An 18,197-nucleotide genomic window follows, 5' to 3' on the forward strand; every position below is an offset into this window, starting at 1 on the left:
GGTTAAGATGTACGTGTTCTAACCACTAGGCCATCTCGGCTCTTGCGCACACACTTCTGCAATATTACATATCCTGCGCAGTTGGTTGGTCTCCCATGATATTGGCCGTCGTAACCTTCATCGGCCGGACATCAAGTAGTTATAGCCTACACTGTCTAATTGATCCGGGTCTACTTATTGGGTGTTTATTTTGACACTATACTGTCTCTTTCACTTATCATTGATTATATCCTGCACCAGGTAGCTTGATCTTTTTGACAGATGTAATTTTTTTCTGATCGACATAACTTTGCAATGACAAACATATTTTCTTTGATGATTTTAAAAATTGTAAAAATACATATAATACAAAAGTTCCTAAAGATTCAAGCGTTATCCGAAAGTTTTAAGACTTTTTCTACTATATATTATTTTAAATAGAAACACTGAAAATAACAGACGCTTTGTACAATGTTACATCGGTCGGACGGTAGGGACGCGAATAGCAGGCCGTAACTGTTACAAATATCCATTACAAAAATCCTTATTAAAGATTGTTAAGTTATTGTTACGAACAGGGATCCTTTTGGTTGAAGTCACTTTGGCTAGTGGTTGGCGTCTCTTTAGCTGGTCTCTTTTTAGAAAAAAAAGTTAAAAAAATATTGAATTCAAATTTGAATTACGCATTCCATCGTTCCATCGACTGTTATATATGTTATATTTTCTGTTTCTCATCACTAGCCCGTCTGTCAAAACGATCAAGCTGACTTGAACAGACTATAGACATTCGTAAGAAGAAGACAGTTTAATTAACCACCTTTGATATTTTATATGATTATAAGTAAAGTTGTCTGTATATATAAACGAGTTATTCGTAGTTTAACTGAATACGTTTCGTGATTTTATTTAAAAATCAGTATATAGGATCTTGATAATTATATTGATTCAAATTAATTCGAAAATTCCGACCGGCTAATTGGATCCAATGTCAATTTCACGTCAAACTTCCCTCAGTGTTGACATTTTATTAATTGAAGATTAAAATTAACATTTAACCTTCTTTAATAAATTCTGCAACGGATATCAGGAATAGTGTCACGAGATTTTTTTGATTGGGTAGGACAAGTATATGGGCCTCCTGGTTTTAAGTGGTCACCACAGCCCATAGGCACAGTTGCCGCAAGGAGTTCCAAACATTTCTTGCATCGCCATTGTGTCACCAACCTTTGGAACTAAGATGCGATTTCCCTTGTGCGTGGCATTACACTGGCTCACTTACCCTTCAAACCGAAACACAACAATACTAGTATAGCTGCTTGGTGGTAGAATATTTACTTGATGGTCCCTACCACCACGTGAAGCAAATTCCTGATTAGGTCCAGTATGGTCGAGTCGATGATCAAATAAATATTAATATTTAAATCAAGATCAAATAATACAAAGTAATATTTAACAATATATTTTGGAATAAAAATCAATTAAAGACCCGCTTATTCATGGACACTTTACTATATTCCAATTATATGGCCTTGTAAGAGTAACAGAGACAAAGAGACAGACAGAATTACTTTTGTATTTATAACATTAGTATAGACGTTTATAATATACAGCCAACCGATATATACCTATACATAATTTAAAAATTTAAACATTATTTTATCATAAAAAAAATATTTTAATTTATATAAAATTAACTTGTAACCTTAACATATTCACATCATCATTATTTTTCTATTTTAAAATTTTGCGCAATTATTAACATAAACTATGTTTAAACAATCTCCCGCTCACTAAAAAATAAATTCCGCTGCAACAAAACACAGCTCACGATGTTTTTTTATTTCAAAACCAGAGACAATAGACGGTTTACATGCACCGAAGAATTCAGTCGCCGCCTCGGCAAGAAACAACGAACAAAATTCAAATTTCACTATGCACAGTCGGCCACGTCACACGCTATAAATTTCCAACCCATTGTGCTTAACTCAACGTACATCCAGCACCACAAACCTGTACATATAGGTATATAGTATACTAGCTGTGCCCGCGACTTCGTTCGCGTAGTTGTCGGAAACTATCATGATTATCGTTTGATTGCTCACGTTGGTTTTTGTTATTATAATCGTCAATAAGATTTAATAATATGTTTTACAGTACTTTAGCGTAGATTATATTTTTAGTTTTATTTTCTTGTGGTAAGAGAACATACTGATTTTGCCCGCAACCCGATCTTGACAACGCGACATATAGTTGGCCGTGTGAAAAGCAGTCTTGACGTAAATCGATTCCTACGTGTTTAAATGTTTGGCCCTGTGATTTATTAATGGTTACGGCAAAAGATAACTTAATGGGAAATTGAATTCTTTTAAAATTAAAAGGTAAACCATTTGGAATCATTGGGATGCGAGGTATAAGCACTGTTTGACCAACTGCCGGACCAGTCAAAACTGTTGCAACGATCACGTTATTGCGAAGGAATTTTACTTGAAGGCGGGTCCCGTTACATAAATTTGGTGGTTTAAGATTTCTGAGTAAAATTATCGCAGCACCTATTTTTAACATCAGGGAATGTGGTGGAAGGCCGCTCGGGTTTAAAGAATTGAGAAACTCTTGTGGGTAATGGACAGCATCTTCTTGATCCATTACATTATCAATAGATGTGTAGGTAGTTATATCGCCTGGAAGTTTGGTTAAAATTAGGTCGTTAATTTCGTCAACGCTACTATTTCTCGCCGCCAATATTGCCCTTTGACACATCCATTGGTAATCTTTATTTTCTATTTCGACGATATTAGGGTAAACTTTTGATATTAAATCCTCTATGCTAGTCACTTTTTCTCCTAAATCGCGATCAATTTCAATTTTATTTTCAGAATGAGGTACTTTTCCATCTCCTATTAAAAGTAACTTTGAAGGAAAATTTGTACTTCCTCCCCCCAAATGTGCTCTCATATTCGTAGATAGTTTTAAGGTATGGACAAATTTCCATAACGGTGAACTTTTAAGGCAAGACCTTACAATGTCTGCTCTAGTTCCTCTTAAAATTACCGGTAAAGTTTGTCTAAATAAATTACCAACATCTGTGTTTTTATTGCTTATTGTTATACGGTCAATTATGACAACCCTTTTCTTAAACATAAAAGAAATATTGTACAATAGTGTACGATTGCGAATATTTTTTTTGTTAACAATTCGATGCAGGTGTATCGACATCTGGATGTAAGACAAAAGAAAAAGTCAATTGTAAATAAATAAATCACAAACAAAATTCATACTCTGCCAAAACAAACAAAACGTTCAACAGGAAATGTAATAGTAAATCTGAATGACTTTTCTTTGTCTTGGATTAGGAGAAAAGTTCATGAATTGTAATACCTGACGGTAGACACGTTTGCTTAAACACTCAATTTTGATTCCAATTTTCTGTCATTATATAGGACCACTATGTACGTATAGGGTTTAAAAAAACATCAAGAAGAAGTGTATTTATCGATAGACCAGATTTACAAATTTGGAGTATATCATATATTTACAAACCTACATTGGCTGACACCGCCTCCCAAAATAACAATAATTTTAACTATAATATATTATCGTAATAACTTTGCTGACTTTTAAATAGTCTAAATATTTTTAATTTCATTTTACATAGTATAAATCTAAAAAATATTGTGATCATTGTTTGTTATTCATAGGTTTGTGTTAAGTTAGATTTAAAGTGGGTAGGTACATACTTATCTCCTTGCGTGGAAACACAGAACGTACCTACATATTGGTAAGTAGAATAAGTTACTTGATTATTAAGTTGTAGAATAATAAGCAATTATTTTTTACTTTTTAGAGCATATTATTTTTTTTCTCTTTTGAAGTCGGTTTTTTTTTGTCAAAATTTTTGTTTCTAAAAGATTCGGCCGAGTATCGCTAACGTGCTCCTTAGAATTGTTCCGTTCCCTTCCGTACCGTTACTTTGTCATGGATCCTATGCTCAGAACCTTACCAAACTTTCACCATAGTACCCTTGAAGTATATCCTTTATAATAAAAAAAGAATCATTAAAATTGGTTGGCACAATTTTGAGTTATTCACCTATTTATCGCGCACATACATAATGCACATTTAAGACTTATATCGTTTTCATAGGGATACCATCATCGTAACAGGATAAAATTAAAATGGGGCCCCACGGGAAGCACTACCTTTCAAACAAAAAAAAATTATCAAAATCCAGTGAAAAGTTATGAGGTAACAGACATATAAAAAAAAAATACAGACGAATTGATAACCTCCTCCTTTTTGAAGTCGGTTGAAAACAAACAATATTAACTTAAACGTAATAAGATAAACAAACCGAACAATAAGAAGTTTAGATTGTTTCTCCTTTGGTGTTATTATTTCATAAGGTGATTATAGTACAACCGTGTTGAATATGCTTGAACGTAATAGAAATTACTTGAAATATTGAACTACTAATTTATTTGTGTAGTCATTTTAAACGATATTCACCTATTTGCTTATTTGCATAATTTATTTTCTCAGTGATGATTAATCTGCATCGGTGAAAGTATCGCTCGCCAATTTGAACTTTTTTACGTGTGTAATGTAATTTTTATACCTTATTTATACCGTGAAACGTTTGAATTGTTTACTTGCAAAGTACGAAGGAATGTTCATTGAAATTTTATCTTATATCGTAAGTTAAAACTACAGCAGATTATGATTTAAATGTAATCGATTTTAAACGATAAAAAATAATGAGCAAATAAGCTGATAACAAAACCTAATTTTGATAAATAATTTAACTATTAAGAATGTTAATTTTTTTAAGTCGTTATGTGCATTGCTACTTCGAAGAACTACACCCGCGGGTGAGAGTGGCGAGCGCGGCGGCGGGGCTGACCCGCCTCCCCCTCAGCCGCCGCCGCGCCCCGCCTGCTAGCACACTCTTAACAAAGAGACATATAGTGTCACGGACTTTTTTTTTATTATTAAAAGAGGAATATATCTTTCATACACATTTTTTGAGTAACTTAAAACGTTTATGCTGCGCACGCATCGAAAGTCCATAAATGTGAATATTTTTCCCCGTTTTTGCAACATTTCTCACTGTCGCTGCGCTCCTATTGGTCGCAGCGTAATGTTATATAGCCTAAAGCCTTCCTCTATAATTGGACTATTCAACAAAAAAAGAATTTTTCAAATCGGACCAGTAGTTCCTGAGATTAGCGCGTTTAAACAAACAAACAAACAAACTCTTCCGCTTTATATATTAGTATAGATATAGTCGGCTGTACTAGCTTGCAGTCCGAAATTAAACATTCATTTTTATTATGTTTCCTGAAAACGGGGTCGAAGTTTTCGCTTTTATTTTACACGGATATTTTATATTAATAACCTGCAACCATTAATTTAAAAAAAAAGACAACACAATATTCCATATTAACTTTAAATTAAAAAGTGCAACGAAGTTAATAATTGCTTCTACGAATAGGTATTTGTAAGGAGAACTTGAAATCGTTTAATGGTTTGATTACACTAACGATAGAGGCAAAGACTGTAATGGAAATGAGAAGGATTTTTGACAATTTTTATTCAACGTATATAAAAATTTATATTCGTTCGATTCTTATGTACGCGCGTAAGAATTCAACTTGTTCGGCGTTATTGAAAATAGTTTAAAAATGCGTGCAAATTATCTAATATACTTATCTTAATTATAATGACAAATGTTATTTCTATTTTTTAGGGTTCCGTACCTATAAGGGCACTATTACTAAGACTTCGCGGTCGGTCCGTCGGTCTGTCACCAGGCTGTATCTCGTGAACCGTGATTGTTAAAAAATTGAAATTTTCACAAATGGTGTATTTCTAATGTTGGTATAACAACAAACACTAAAAAAAAATCAGATAAAAATAAATAAATAATGGGGGCTCCATTACAACAGACAAGATTTTTATTGCCGTTTTTATAGATAAAGGTACGGAAACCTTCATGCGCGAGTTCTCTTGGACGGTTTTGTCAACATAGTCTTACAAATTTAAGCGATCCAAATTTAAATTTGGATTAAAATAAATATTATAAAACAGGGTAAGGTGTGAAGTTGCCTAGTTTGAGCGACTTGACACTTGATTATCGGATTAGCGAGCAACTTCATCATATAGTTTTCAAGTCACCCTGAGCGCGCTCATCATAAAAGCTTATAAACAATTATGTATTTTACTGCTGAAGAATGTACATCTATCGGCTTCCTAGCGATGTTATTCCTCACAGCGGAATACGGAATACAGATTAAACAAAAAAAAAATCAAATTTTCTATATTGGAAACCACATACGCAGTGTAATGAACATATTCTTTTATTTTTAAAATAAAAAGAAATATTAAATTTTTCATACATTTTAATAAAAACATCCCTCCCTATCCGGTAATTTTTTTTTAATATAGCCATTGTAAAATTTTAATTATGTATTGATAAAAAAGAAATTCGTACAAAATAAAAATTTACAAACAATGTACAAACTTCGCACAAGATCGCTTTACCGTATTTAAAGTTTCATTATTTCTGCACCCAATGGAATTCCTCGCTCGGTATAACAAGACTACTCTATAAAACTCACTCGGCTTTAGTTCCACAAGTTCGCTAAGACCCTTAGTATGATTAAAAATCGACGAGGCGTATAATTTTATTCCAAAGCAAACTAGCCGATTGATGCTCTAACTTTATATATTTATTAAATAACAATTTCAAATTAATTTTACAATTTATAATTTCAATCACTCTGAAAAAGGTTATTTAAGACGAGTCAAGAAACCTGGATGATCAAATTTGTACTTTTTTTAGGATTATAAATTTATAAATAACGAGCATTCCATATTTGAATATATTTGAGTTTGTAGTTGTAACGCTACTTGATGTAATAGTGTACATTTATTGAAAATTTTAGACTCCGTCCTAATGGCGCGGTCCCGGAGGGAGGGTCATAGGAGTCATGACGACGCTACTTCAAATTGAACGTCTAAACATAGAGGATTACGAAAAATTAATAAGATAAAATACGCGTTCAGCCACAAAATACAATTTTCTAAATTAAAAAAATATTTTATTTACATTTTATAGCGATTTAATATGATACCTCAAAATCATATGTCTTTAACAGTTGAACCTGTAACATCAATCGCCCAAAAAAAAATTTGATAAAGTTTCATTACACTAACATGTTACTTCAAAATGAAACCTATGTGTATCGTTGACATTACCGAAACATATCTTAAACATATATTAATAGTGTAAGCCGTTTTTTATAAAAAAAAACGGTTATAGTCTCATTTTGAAGAGCTCTTGACTAAATTGTTACGATTTAATAAAAAAAATATTTTAGAGAGTGGAAAAAAGTTACTGGCCGATTAGATTGCGGTGCTACGATTATTACAAAAAATGTATTAGGAAAAAAAAATGAAAACAAAATTAAAGTAAATTGTTTTCGACAAACTCCAATTTTAACTGAACTAATGTATACTATTTGAAATTAAAAAAAAACATTCAAAAGAGGTTTCATTTCGGCGCCAAATGTGACTTGCAGTTTACAATGTAATGAAATCAACGTCATAATTTTCTGAATTCCTAAAAGAACATTTGAATGAACGCGAAGTTTAACGTGAGACCCGCTAGTATCAAATAAAGGATTATCAATATCGGGAGAGGAAAGAAATAAGAAAATCTTTCAGAATACATCTTTATTCGAAATAATATGTGAAATATATATCGTGAGTCGAAAAATAAAAGCAAAATCATGTTGTTACTTAAAAACTTATATTTACATAGCAATAAACATCCATCTATTGGTATATCAATACAAGAAATATAAGTCTTAATATATAACAATATAAGGCTTTTATTATCTTGTCCTGTAATCAATAAATACAAAAATATATAAACGACCTTACTAATATAAGTTCTTAAGGTAAAGAGTGACACATCGTTTTCACTCCTTCTCTCATAAGTAATTTGTCATTTGAAAGAAAGAAATAGAACTATTTATTAGTAAGACGAATATTTTATTGGTTAAATTATTCTGCGGTTTATTATTCGATATATACAACTACTACATATGATTGATCGATCTGATTTCCTCAGTACTGGATTTTGGGGAGAGATTGGAGAAGAGCATTCTTGGCGTTGGCTCCAGCTTGAACTGGGTTTCCTCCATTAGCGACTACTCTCAAGAACTAGGAAAAGAAAAAAAAAAGATTTAATTATCGCAAATCATGTAAACACACAATAAGAACGTGAGAAGTGAGAATTAATATGATAATCTTGACCGTTTTGTTTGCTTTAGTACATTGCTTGCTTGTAGATAAAACATTTATGTTGGCTACCCTAGAAGCTAATAAATAAATAAATCACATGAATTATGCGCTTATATTACAAAGCATTTGAACAAAAACAAACAGCTAACTGTGTATATTATTTCAGATCGGACCAATAAAAAATTATTGGGTTTTTCTGTCAAAAAAAAATATCAGTAACAGTCTAACGTAGACATAAATAGACTCTCACGCCTCGAAAAGCACTTCAAACCGTCTGGTCCAGCGCCTGAACTCTTCCTGTTCGTTTCGGATTTGCCGTTCCATCGGATTATGAGCAAGGGAACAGAGATTGAACTTTAATGTCCTGTGTAGTTGGTTAGCTCGGCCGAAATCGGTCTGGATGACATCATAAAATGTCAACTTTACTTTGTACCACTCAAACAAACATTGATACGCAATTTTGTAACTTATATCGTTTTAATGTTCATCATTATTACAGACAAAGTCGCGTATCATTTTATGACATGATTACTATCGTGTTCTCGAATGAGTTTAGAGTTTGTTCACACAATATCAATGTAGCGTTAGTTTATTATAAATCTCACGAGATTTAAGCTCACTTGTAAACCGAAGGCTCTGTTCACAATTATCTTCAAGATTCTCGTGAGATTTACTAACTGTATGTACGATTTTCTGATAGCATACTACGACCAAGATTATGTTTCTTTATCGGGCGCACTATACATATTTCGCATATTAAAATAACTTTCTGAGATACTGCGACTCGTTAACTTGATATTTGCCATTTATATTCGGCACATTTTTTTACCTTTTAAAATGTTTAATTCTAGTCCGCTTACTGCTAGGCAAAAGCGTCCTTGTCTCTTAAGAAGAAGGGAATTTATTCCACCACGGTACATAATAATGTTTTGTTTTATATATAATATATACACATATTATATGAAATAATTTCATCCGTATTTATTTACTACCAAGAATGAGATCACTCAAACTAAGCTCATGACGTTTCTTGCTTGGAAGCGAAATCCACGTAAATTATCCACAGCGTCATTTCCATTTTGTTTAATACAATTCCAGATTTTAAACTACCATCGAAGTCGATTCGATGATTTCACTATAACGATGTCAGTCAGGCGTAGCTATGTCCACACTTTTCTTGTAAAAGTTGTAAATATTCCACTAAAGTTCCCAATATTGATATTTCATTTTTTTTCATATTTCTGTATAACTCGTCTGCAATTTGGACTGTTTAACAAATTTATGTATCGGACCGAGAGGTCATTGTGAGTTAAAGCCTTTATCTACTTTACGTCGTTTTTATAGCGAAATACACGCTTGACTATACCGAACAATATCGGCCAATATTTAGTGTCAGAGCAGAAGGTCGTATGTAACAATTATATTACAATTTAAAAAAATGTAAAAATACGTATCTTTTGAAACGAATTAGCATTGAATCATCGATTTATATGTAACTATAAATATTATAATTATGAAACATACAGTATACAGTTTTTGAGTTCTCCTGTAAAATAGACATACGACGTTTTGCAATAAAAGTAATGTAAAGTAAAGGTTTCATAAATCAACTTACTTGTGCAAGTTGTGGAAGCGCAAGTTGTACGAGTTGGTTAACTGGTCTGGTGGTGACGGCGGTGACGCCGGCGGCTACGTTGTTACTGCGGATGTTGAAGGCGTTGTACAGACGCTTGGCAGCGCAGTACTCCTCGTTCAAGAGACTGAAAGAATTAAAAAAAAAAAATTGTAATAAATACGAATATTTTCCATAACATTTATTAACATTTGAATATAAAAATAATTATTTTCATCAAAAAAAAATCTTCTCTTAAAATTTTGTTATAAATAAAATATTTTTTGAAATACTTTCCTTTCACTCACAAATTCGTTAACATAGCATTAATGCTTTTAATGTAAAGACCATAGAGGTTGATTAAAAAAATATACATTTGAAAAAAAAAAACTTATGACGAGCCTATGATGAAACGACATATATATATGAAAAACAGCTACACGCTAAGCACCGGCAAAGTAAGAACAATAGTTCAACCATTGTAAAAATTAAAGTACACGGACTGTGACTGTGCTGCTGGCTATTTGGGATCCACCATAACCGAATTTCAATCAGGAGATGGACATTATAATCTTGAGATCACATACAATAATTAAGTAATAAAAAAAAAACTGTACTTACCCAATTTGGTAAGCGTTGGCTTTGTCAAGGATACCATCCCATGCCTCCTCAAATTGGTAACTTCTGCCACCACCAAGGCACTTGCCTCTTGGACCAGACTGGATATAAATAATGATTCAATAAATTATTTTAAAAAACAATACAAAAAAATATCGATTTATACCAAATATATGACAAAAATAGATGTATTAATTTTATTCAATGAATAAATCAAAATGGAATCATAGATCACGTAATAATTAAATTAAAATTTAGTTAATTAATTACACCAATTTACCGACCTATTGTTGTTTATAAAGCTTTATTACAACAATAAAAGCGATCGTGTGAGTTTGAAATCAATCGCCTATTCTCACATCACTATTAATAATTATATATTAATTAATTACAGTAATTTAGATTAACTCGTTTTAATTTAATTATTTAAATACAAATAAGTTCCTCTTGGATTAACTAGAATGTTTTTTTTTTTTTATTTGATAAGTTAGGTCACCACCGCCCACAGACATTGGCGCTGTTAGAAATATTAACCATCCCTTACTTCAATGCGCCAACAACCTTGGGAACTAAGATGTTATGTTCCTTGTGCCTGTTACATTGACTCACTCGCCCTTCAAACCGGAACACAGCTATACCAAGTATTGCTGATTGGCGGCAGAATATGAGTGGGTGGTACCTGCCCAGACGGATTTGCTCAAAGCCCTACCACCAAGAAAATTAATTGCCAGTCCAATCAATTAATGACGTCTGGATCTGTTAAGAGCATAAAAATACCATTGATAACAATAACAATCAATTTTCAATGCTCAGGTTAGACAAGTTGAGACAATGGCGGTGATTAATGGTCGACGTACAAATGATCGACACCCTGCAACTGAAACGCAAGTCATACCGCATCATATTGTGTTACGCTCTATTTTATCACGTGACAACATTTTGGAAATAGAAATATTTGTTAATTGTCATAGATCTATTGTAAGGGTGTTACGAGATTGTAAACTGTCGAAAGATTATGAACGGTGATTCAACTTATAACTAAACGTATATTTCAATAGTTTATAATCTTTCGGTCAGGTTAGGTTAGAGTTTTTATAATTTAACCGATATTAACTTCGATAGTTATAACTCTACCTAGAAATAATGCGGAACAAAACAGACAAACAAAAATATACGAATGGAAACTCATAGAAAATTCAATAAAACACACTTAAATATAAAGGAAAAATCGATCACGTGATTGCAGATCAACTTCACGCGTTCTCTAGAACCGCTGAATATAATTAATACCCCATACACTGGGTAATGTCATTCTGAAATATTAAGTCTCTTGTGTCTGTAGTCACTGGACTACTTACTCTTCAAACTGGAACACAACTATACAAAGTATTTATGTTTGGTTCCAATTATAAACTATATAATAAAATTGAACTGTCTGTTTGTAATATTAAAATGACCGCATTTTACTAAATGCATATGTATACACGGTACATATACCAATGTACCGTTTGTTTCAATTTTTGTCTGTTTGTCTGTCTGTTTTTTTCGGCTAATCTCTAGAACGACTGCACCGATTTTGACGGGACTTTCACGGACAGATAGCTGGTGTAATAAGGTGTAACTTAGGGTACAACAATAACTTTTTGTTAAATTCAAATGCATACGATGTCGCGGGCACATCTAGTGATTAAAAAGTACAGATGATGCAAGCACAAATAATGACACAGGGTTGAATATAAAACAGTTTACCGAGTAACGGACGCCGTTGGGGTTGACGACGAGTTGGACGATGGTGTCAACGTATCCAGCGATGCGTTGCACGAAGTTGGGAAGTGCAGCACGGAGTCCAGCGCTGTTACCAGTGCTGACGGAGTACGCGTATGCGTTGATGAGCTAAATATAAAAAAGATATATACAATTCTCCAAAAATATTAAATTCGTCCATAAAATTATTGCAAAGACAAATCAAGTTTATATTTAAATATTAATTCGACCATAGGAGATAATTCGACATAAATATGTAAAATCCAAAAGAGGTTTTATATAATCACACGTGATACAGAAAGTACTTACAGCAGCAGCCTCACAAGCATCACCGGGGACGCCGTTAGCGAGCTCACCGACTGTGGCAATAGTTTGGATGACAGCATTTGCCCAGGAATCAGTGTCGCTTGTGTCGGCCATGTCGTTGATTGATTGTATTATCATTTGTGCGTAAAGGGGAGTGTCGCCGCCATCGATGTACGCGATGGAACCATCGGTGATGTAACTAGCATAAAATTGAATGTTTCAAATGAATTAGCAATGAATGATTATTTTTGAGAGCCGAGACGGCCCAGAGGATAGAACGCGTGCATCTTAACCGATGATTTCGGGTTCAAACCCAGACAAACACCACTGAATTTTCATGTGCTTAATTTGTGTTTATAATTCATCTCGTGCTCGTCGGTGAAGGAAAACATCGTGAGGAAACCTGCATGTGTTTAATTTCAACGAAATTCTGCCACGTGTGTATTCCACCAACCCACATTAGAGCAGCGTGGTGGAATATGCTCCAAACCTTCTTCTCAAAAGATGAGGAGGCCTTAGCCCAGCAGTGGGAAATAAACAGGCTGTTAATATTGTTGTTGTTGATTATATTTGTGATAGCAGAGATTTTAAATATAAAAAATAACAGACGTGCCAATGGGCTACGGTCATCACATCACACATTCGATACAGCAGTATCGAAATACGGTCACTAAGATGTTGTATAAATTGCACCTGTTATCGACAAGTCAATACCGAATAATTATTGATAATATCACCAGTCTTCTGATATCCACCTTGTATACTGCCGTTTTGACAGAACTTCATTGGTTCGAACTTAGTATGATAATGAATTATTTTCTTACCTTGAGACAAGTTTGCCATTGTCGGAAACTGGAGCGACCTCGTTGAAATTTTTGAATTGGACGCCTACCACTGACGGTGCGGCGAATGCGCTCTTAAACATTTATATAACAAAATGATACGATTTGAGCCAGGAGAAAATGTAAAACAATAGAGTTAAACATGGCAAACCCATTGACCACAATGGGTTTTGACAGGATTTGGAAGGATTTCAGGCGCACTAAAGTCTTTACGGACTTTCCAAGGCACGGGAGTGTAAAAAGTAACAACGTCGATACTAGTATTGTAAGTATTACTCGATAGAAAAAAAATTTAACATTTTTATTGGTTCGACCCGGGGTATGAACCCTGGACCAAGATTATTTCAATAATTATTAGTGCTAAATAATCGTAATGATCATTAATCCGAATAACAAGGCACGTGGTTAAATCAAAATTCGAACACACAAGATGGCGGCTAACCACAAATAACTATTCTGAACAATTCTCTAACAAATGTTATATAGTCTGTTGTTCCGTTGCAATTCGTAAATTCCCACGTGAATCGTATCCGTCGTTTGAAAACTGTTTTCATTACCTGCTTGGAATTTTGGAAGGTGCATTGCAAATAACTTTATGACATGCTGCCTTGTCAAGAAATGGAATTTAATATATAAAATAAGCATTTTCATGAAATTATTAATTAAAACGCGAACATTATCCTGATAGAAGATATTATAACAGTAGACTTAATCCAAAAGAAACGAAAATAAAGTTCTATTTTCAAAATATTTTGAATTAAACGTTGAATTTAATTATTATTATTTTATTAATATTTTGAATACTGTCTACTGTGAAGGAGACTAACATTAATTCTACTTAGAATTCCAAATTCAAAACAATTTTAAAATTAAAAAAAAAACAATGAAAAACGCCTTCAACGTGTTCATTAATTCCCGTTTCAGTACGTTCATTGGATTTTATTAAAATAGCTAATAATTCATAAATATAGACTAAAACTAAGGACCTAATTTTTTTTATATATATATTTAATTAAAGCAATAATTGCCATAAAAGAAAAAATGCATCATATTAAATTTAGATTGCCATACTATCCTACCAGTTTATTTTCAGAAAAATTGTAACTAATGGAATTCGTGTCTGTTCTTCTCGTTTATTTTTTTATATTAAGGATACGTGGAGGGGAAATGTTCACCTGATGGTAAACGATCACCCTCACCCATTGCCATAACCTTCTTTACATAACGCCCTACCAACCTTGGTAGCTAAGATGTTATGTCCCTTGTGACTGTAGTACACTGGATCACCCTTCAAACCGATACACAACAATACTAAGCATTGATATTTGGCGGTCGGATATCTGGTGAGTGAGTGGTACCTTCTACTTTCGGAATCGCAGCACATTACCAATAAATTGAATTTAATCCTAAAACATGTCGATTTTAAAGTGCTTAGTCACTTGAATAAAGTATGTTTTGATTTGATTTTTGAGTAATGGTTTCGCTTATCCCTATATTTCCTATTTCATCGTCAAAAATTGGGGACAATATTCTGAATATTGTAGTGGTAGTCACAACAAACGTAAGCATGATTTTGAAATATTGCGGAAAATATAAGTTACATTAATTACATTGAAAATAAAAATAAAATGACAAAAATTGACTTTTTCAAATATTAAAGTTCGAAAGACATAAATAAATCTTTTAGTCCATAAATACATTTATATACAATTTCTTTTCAAACAATCCTCAAATATAAAATTACTTCGATAAAAAACAATTCGATCGAAACATAATAATACAGTAATTCCTAGGAAATTAATTCTTATACTTAAAAATGAAACAGGTTATTCACACTTATCCTAGATATTCGTCTCGCATAGACACCCTATCACGTAAAGCGGCCGTCACTTCCACAGCGAGATTTCAATATACGAGTGAGATTCGTACAACATTGTCATGTTCAACATTCTCATGTAAATCCAACGTAAATTCGTATCGAGATAACTATATCTGCACAACTCACTAATGGAATGCTCGATGATATACGTACAGTTTACGTGTACTTCAAAACCAATATTAAAATTTGATTGAGTGCGAATTTCTTCGTCCAAACTATTAATTATTTTTTAATTTTAATTACAGTCCTTTCTCAAATGTTAAGAGTTTTTGATTAGCCTATTTCATCTATAAGTTATTTTTTAACTTTTGTCGCAGCGATAAATTAGTTCCGCAGCAAATAAAGATTAAAGTGAACTAGGAACTTTCAAGTTTCTATTTACAAAAAAATACGAACGTCCATACATTCTTTCATCCCCTTTGAAAACCAGTGAGGATGGATTTCATTAAAACCTTTTGTTTTTTACCTTTTGTAGTCTTTATATGAAAGACTGCAAAATTTCGTGTTTATTCTGTTGTTTAAGATTGGGTAATATTGGATTTCCTAAATTATTATTATTTTGTATAAGTTAAGTGGTCGGGCAGATAAGTCATCTAATGATAAATGGTCACCACTGCCCATATAGCACTGTTAGATATTTTAACCAATCCTTACTTCGCCAATGCGCCACCAACCATAAGAACTTAGATCAAGATCCCTTTAGTCCAGGCTCACTCATCCTTCAAACCGGAACACAAAGACAGCATAAAGTTAAACTCACCAAGTCTCAATTTCATATCAAATTAATTTACCACTGTTTTATTTTTCATTTAAGTTTTACATAATCCGCCACGTTGGTCTTATTGGCTACAAGACCGCAGAAACGTCCCGAGCCGGGCTAAGGAAATCTACCTACAATATTTTCCGTCATTAAATTAGCAGTAGCAACGTGGAATTTACAAGTAGGCAGTTTATTCTCTCCCGTGTCTTGGAAAGCAAATAAAAGTCCCACGACTGAACTATTTCCAGTCGGATTTTAAGTCCGATTGAATTATGAGAGTATACTAGTAAAGAGCTCAATAAAATAGGTTCTTCTCAATTGATTAGTCCTTTATGATTAATCACAGTGGTCGAAACTTAACGTCTTTCAAATTATAAAAATATCTTAATGCTTTTGTGCTGAGACGCAATCGTAGATTCCGCACTAATGAATGTTTTTCTAGAGATTTAATTAATTGACTCATTGACATAATCATTTCATTTGTTGTCGTTATATAATTACGTTATGTAATATTCGAACCAAATGACTTCTAATTGATATAATAAATTGTTTTTAAAGTTATACTGTGCCATACAGAGGGAACTACACAATTCTAAACTTTTAATTGAGGAGAACAAAATTATTAAAGTTTAAACTTCCTAAATTTTGTTATCCTGTTTTGTTAACATGTACACTGAACGATTGCTAATAACAAAAAACGAAAATATTAAATTAAAATATAATCAAAACGTAAAATTTATATTCCTATTACGTTTATGGAATCGACCCTAAATAGGTCAAGGACGCAGGATGAAGATCCAACTTATCAAAGCTAACATTATCAAATAATAACAAAAAAATTAAAAAAAAAAAACTATTTTGCAAAAAAAGAGAATATCATTTATCACACAGGACCCTTGCGCAATATTGAATAGGAAAACATTTTTCATATTTTACTCAATATGTTAATTTCGTTTTAAGCTAAAAAATAAATATAAAAATTATTTTAAACAGATTCAAATTTGACGTTTAATTAGGACAGACATATTCTTGTATGGATATAAAAAATTAAACTCACCTGAGCGACAAATAGTACCAGTACTATGGGCAGCATTTTGCTGGTCAATAATAGACCAAACGGTATATACTATACACACCGTACCCTCAAACATACCTGTATTTATATCTGCAGACTAACACCAAAAGAAAAAATCAACAACTGTTCAAATCGACCCCATACTGCAAATAAAGGGTTAATTTTTATTTCACCTTAACAAATTCAGATGGTATTCTATGCGTTACATATTAAGGTTGAAATTTGTTTAGCAATTATTATTTCAATTAATAAACAATGTTGTAAAATTAATGTTTTCCATGGATTTCAAACAAAAGGTGTAATTAAATCATTTGTTCGTCTGTTTGTTTAGCGGCAAGCAGCGCGAATTGTCTGCTTTCAACAATAATGTTAAATTAAGACGTTTTCTTTTGTATAACGTCACAATTTGTAAATATATTGAAGGTGAAATTTAAGAGCGGTTATACACTTATAAATGAGTTATATACAATGTTTGGTTTGGTCCGTTTATTGAAAATAATTTAAGCAATCTTAAGACATGATAACTTATCTGCTGGTGGGGTAGGTACCAAACAACAATATTTAGTATTGTTGTGTTCTTAGTTTAAAAGGTTTCCGGTTTAAGTGACCCAGTGGAACCACAAAACATTATAGTTTCCAAGGAGGGTTATGCATTGGCGATGTAAGGGATGGTTAATATTTCTTACAGTTCAGTGTCCTTGGGCGGTAGCAACCACAGGCTAGGTGGCTGTTTTCCAGGCTGCCTAGTTAGATAAATAAGAAAAATGGTACAGTAGTTAAATAATTATATTATGTTTATCCAAAATAACCCAGATTATATAAACTTGCTCTTAACGATAATAGCATAAGAAAACCTGCAATTGTCGTATGAAATTCTATTACATGTATTCCTCACAAAACCGCGTTAAGGTTAAGCTCTACCATCTTGGACACTTCTTCTAGAAGTTTTTTTTTTTTTTATTCTATTCCTATAACAATAATCTTACTTTCATTTCATTGGATAGTTTTTTAAATCTCATTCCATTGTAAATAACACATTTGCTCAATTCAATCAATTA

General features: G+C 32.7%; 1 protein-coding gene across 1 annotated transcript; it reads right to left on the minus strand.

Moving 5' to 3' along the window:
• Positions 1-7,695: 7,695 nt before the first annotated feature.
• Positions 7,696-17,231, minus strand: LOC113394833 (fibroin light chain-like). The gene is made up of 7 exons (XM_064218452.1): positions 17,122-17,231; positions 13,408-13,499; positions 12,587-12,782; positions 12,263-12,406; positions 10,517-10,614; positions 9,899-10,043; positions 7,696-8,202 (listed from the first exon to the last, which is right to left on the minus strand). The coding sequence occupies exons 1-7, from the start codon at positions 17,155-17,157 to the stop codon at positions 8,107-8,109; spliced, it is 807 nt and encodes a 268-aa protein (XP_064074522.1). The 5' UTR covers positions 17,158-17,231; the 3' UTR covers positions 7,696-8,106.
• Between the last annotated feature and the right edge of the window lie 966 nt (positions 17,232-18,197).

Source organism: Vanessa tameamea, chromosome 22 (assembly GCF_037043105.1).
Source record: "Vanessa tameamea isolate UH-Manoa-2023 chromosome 22, ilVanTame1 primary haplotype, whole genome shotgun sequence".
In the NCBI taxonomy this organism is placed as follows: Eukaryota; Metazoa; Arthropoda; class Insecta; order Lepidoptera; family Nymphalidae; genus Vanessa; species Vanessa tameamea.

What these genes read in the sequence shown, in the direction of transcription:
- LOC113394833 (XM_064218452.1), bottom strand. Translation starts at nt 17,157, where the DNA reads ATGCTGCCCATAGTACTGGTACTATTTGTCGCTCAG. An exon ending in CCAACGGCGTCCGTTACTCG is followed by an intron (nt 10,615 to 12,262) that starts GTAAACTGTTTT and finishes ATTTATATCCAG; the next exon opens with TCTGGTCCAAGAGGCAAGTG. An exon ending in GCCAACGCTTACCAAATTGG is followed by an intron (nt 10,044 to 10,516) that starts GTAAGTACAGTT and finishes TAATTCTTTCAG; the next exon opens with TCTCTTGAACGAGGAGTACT.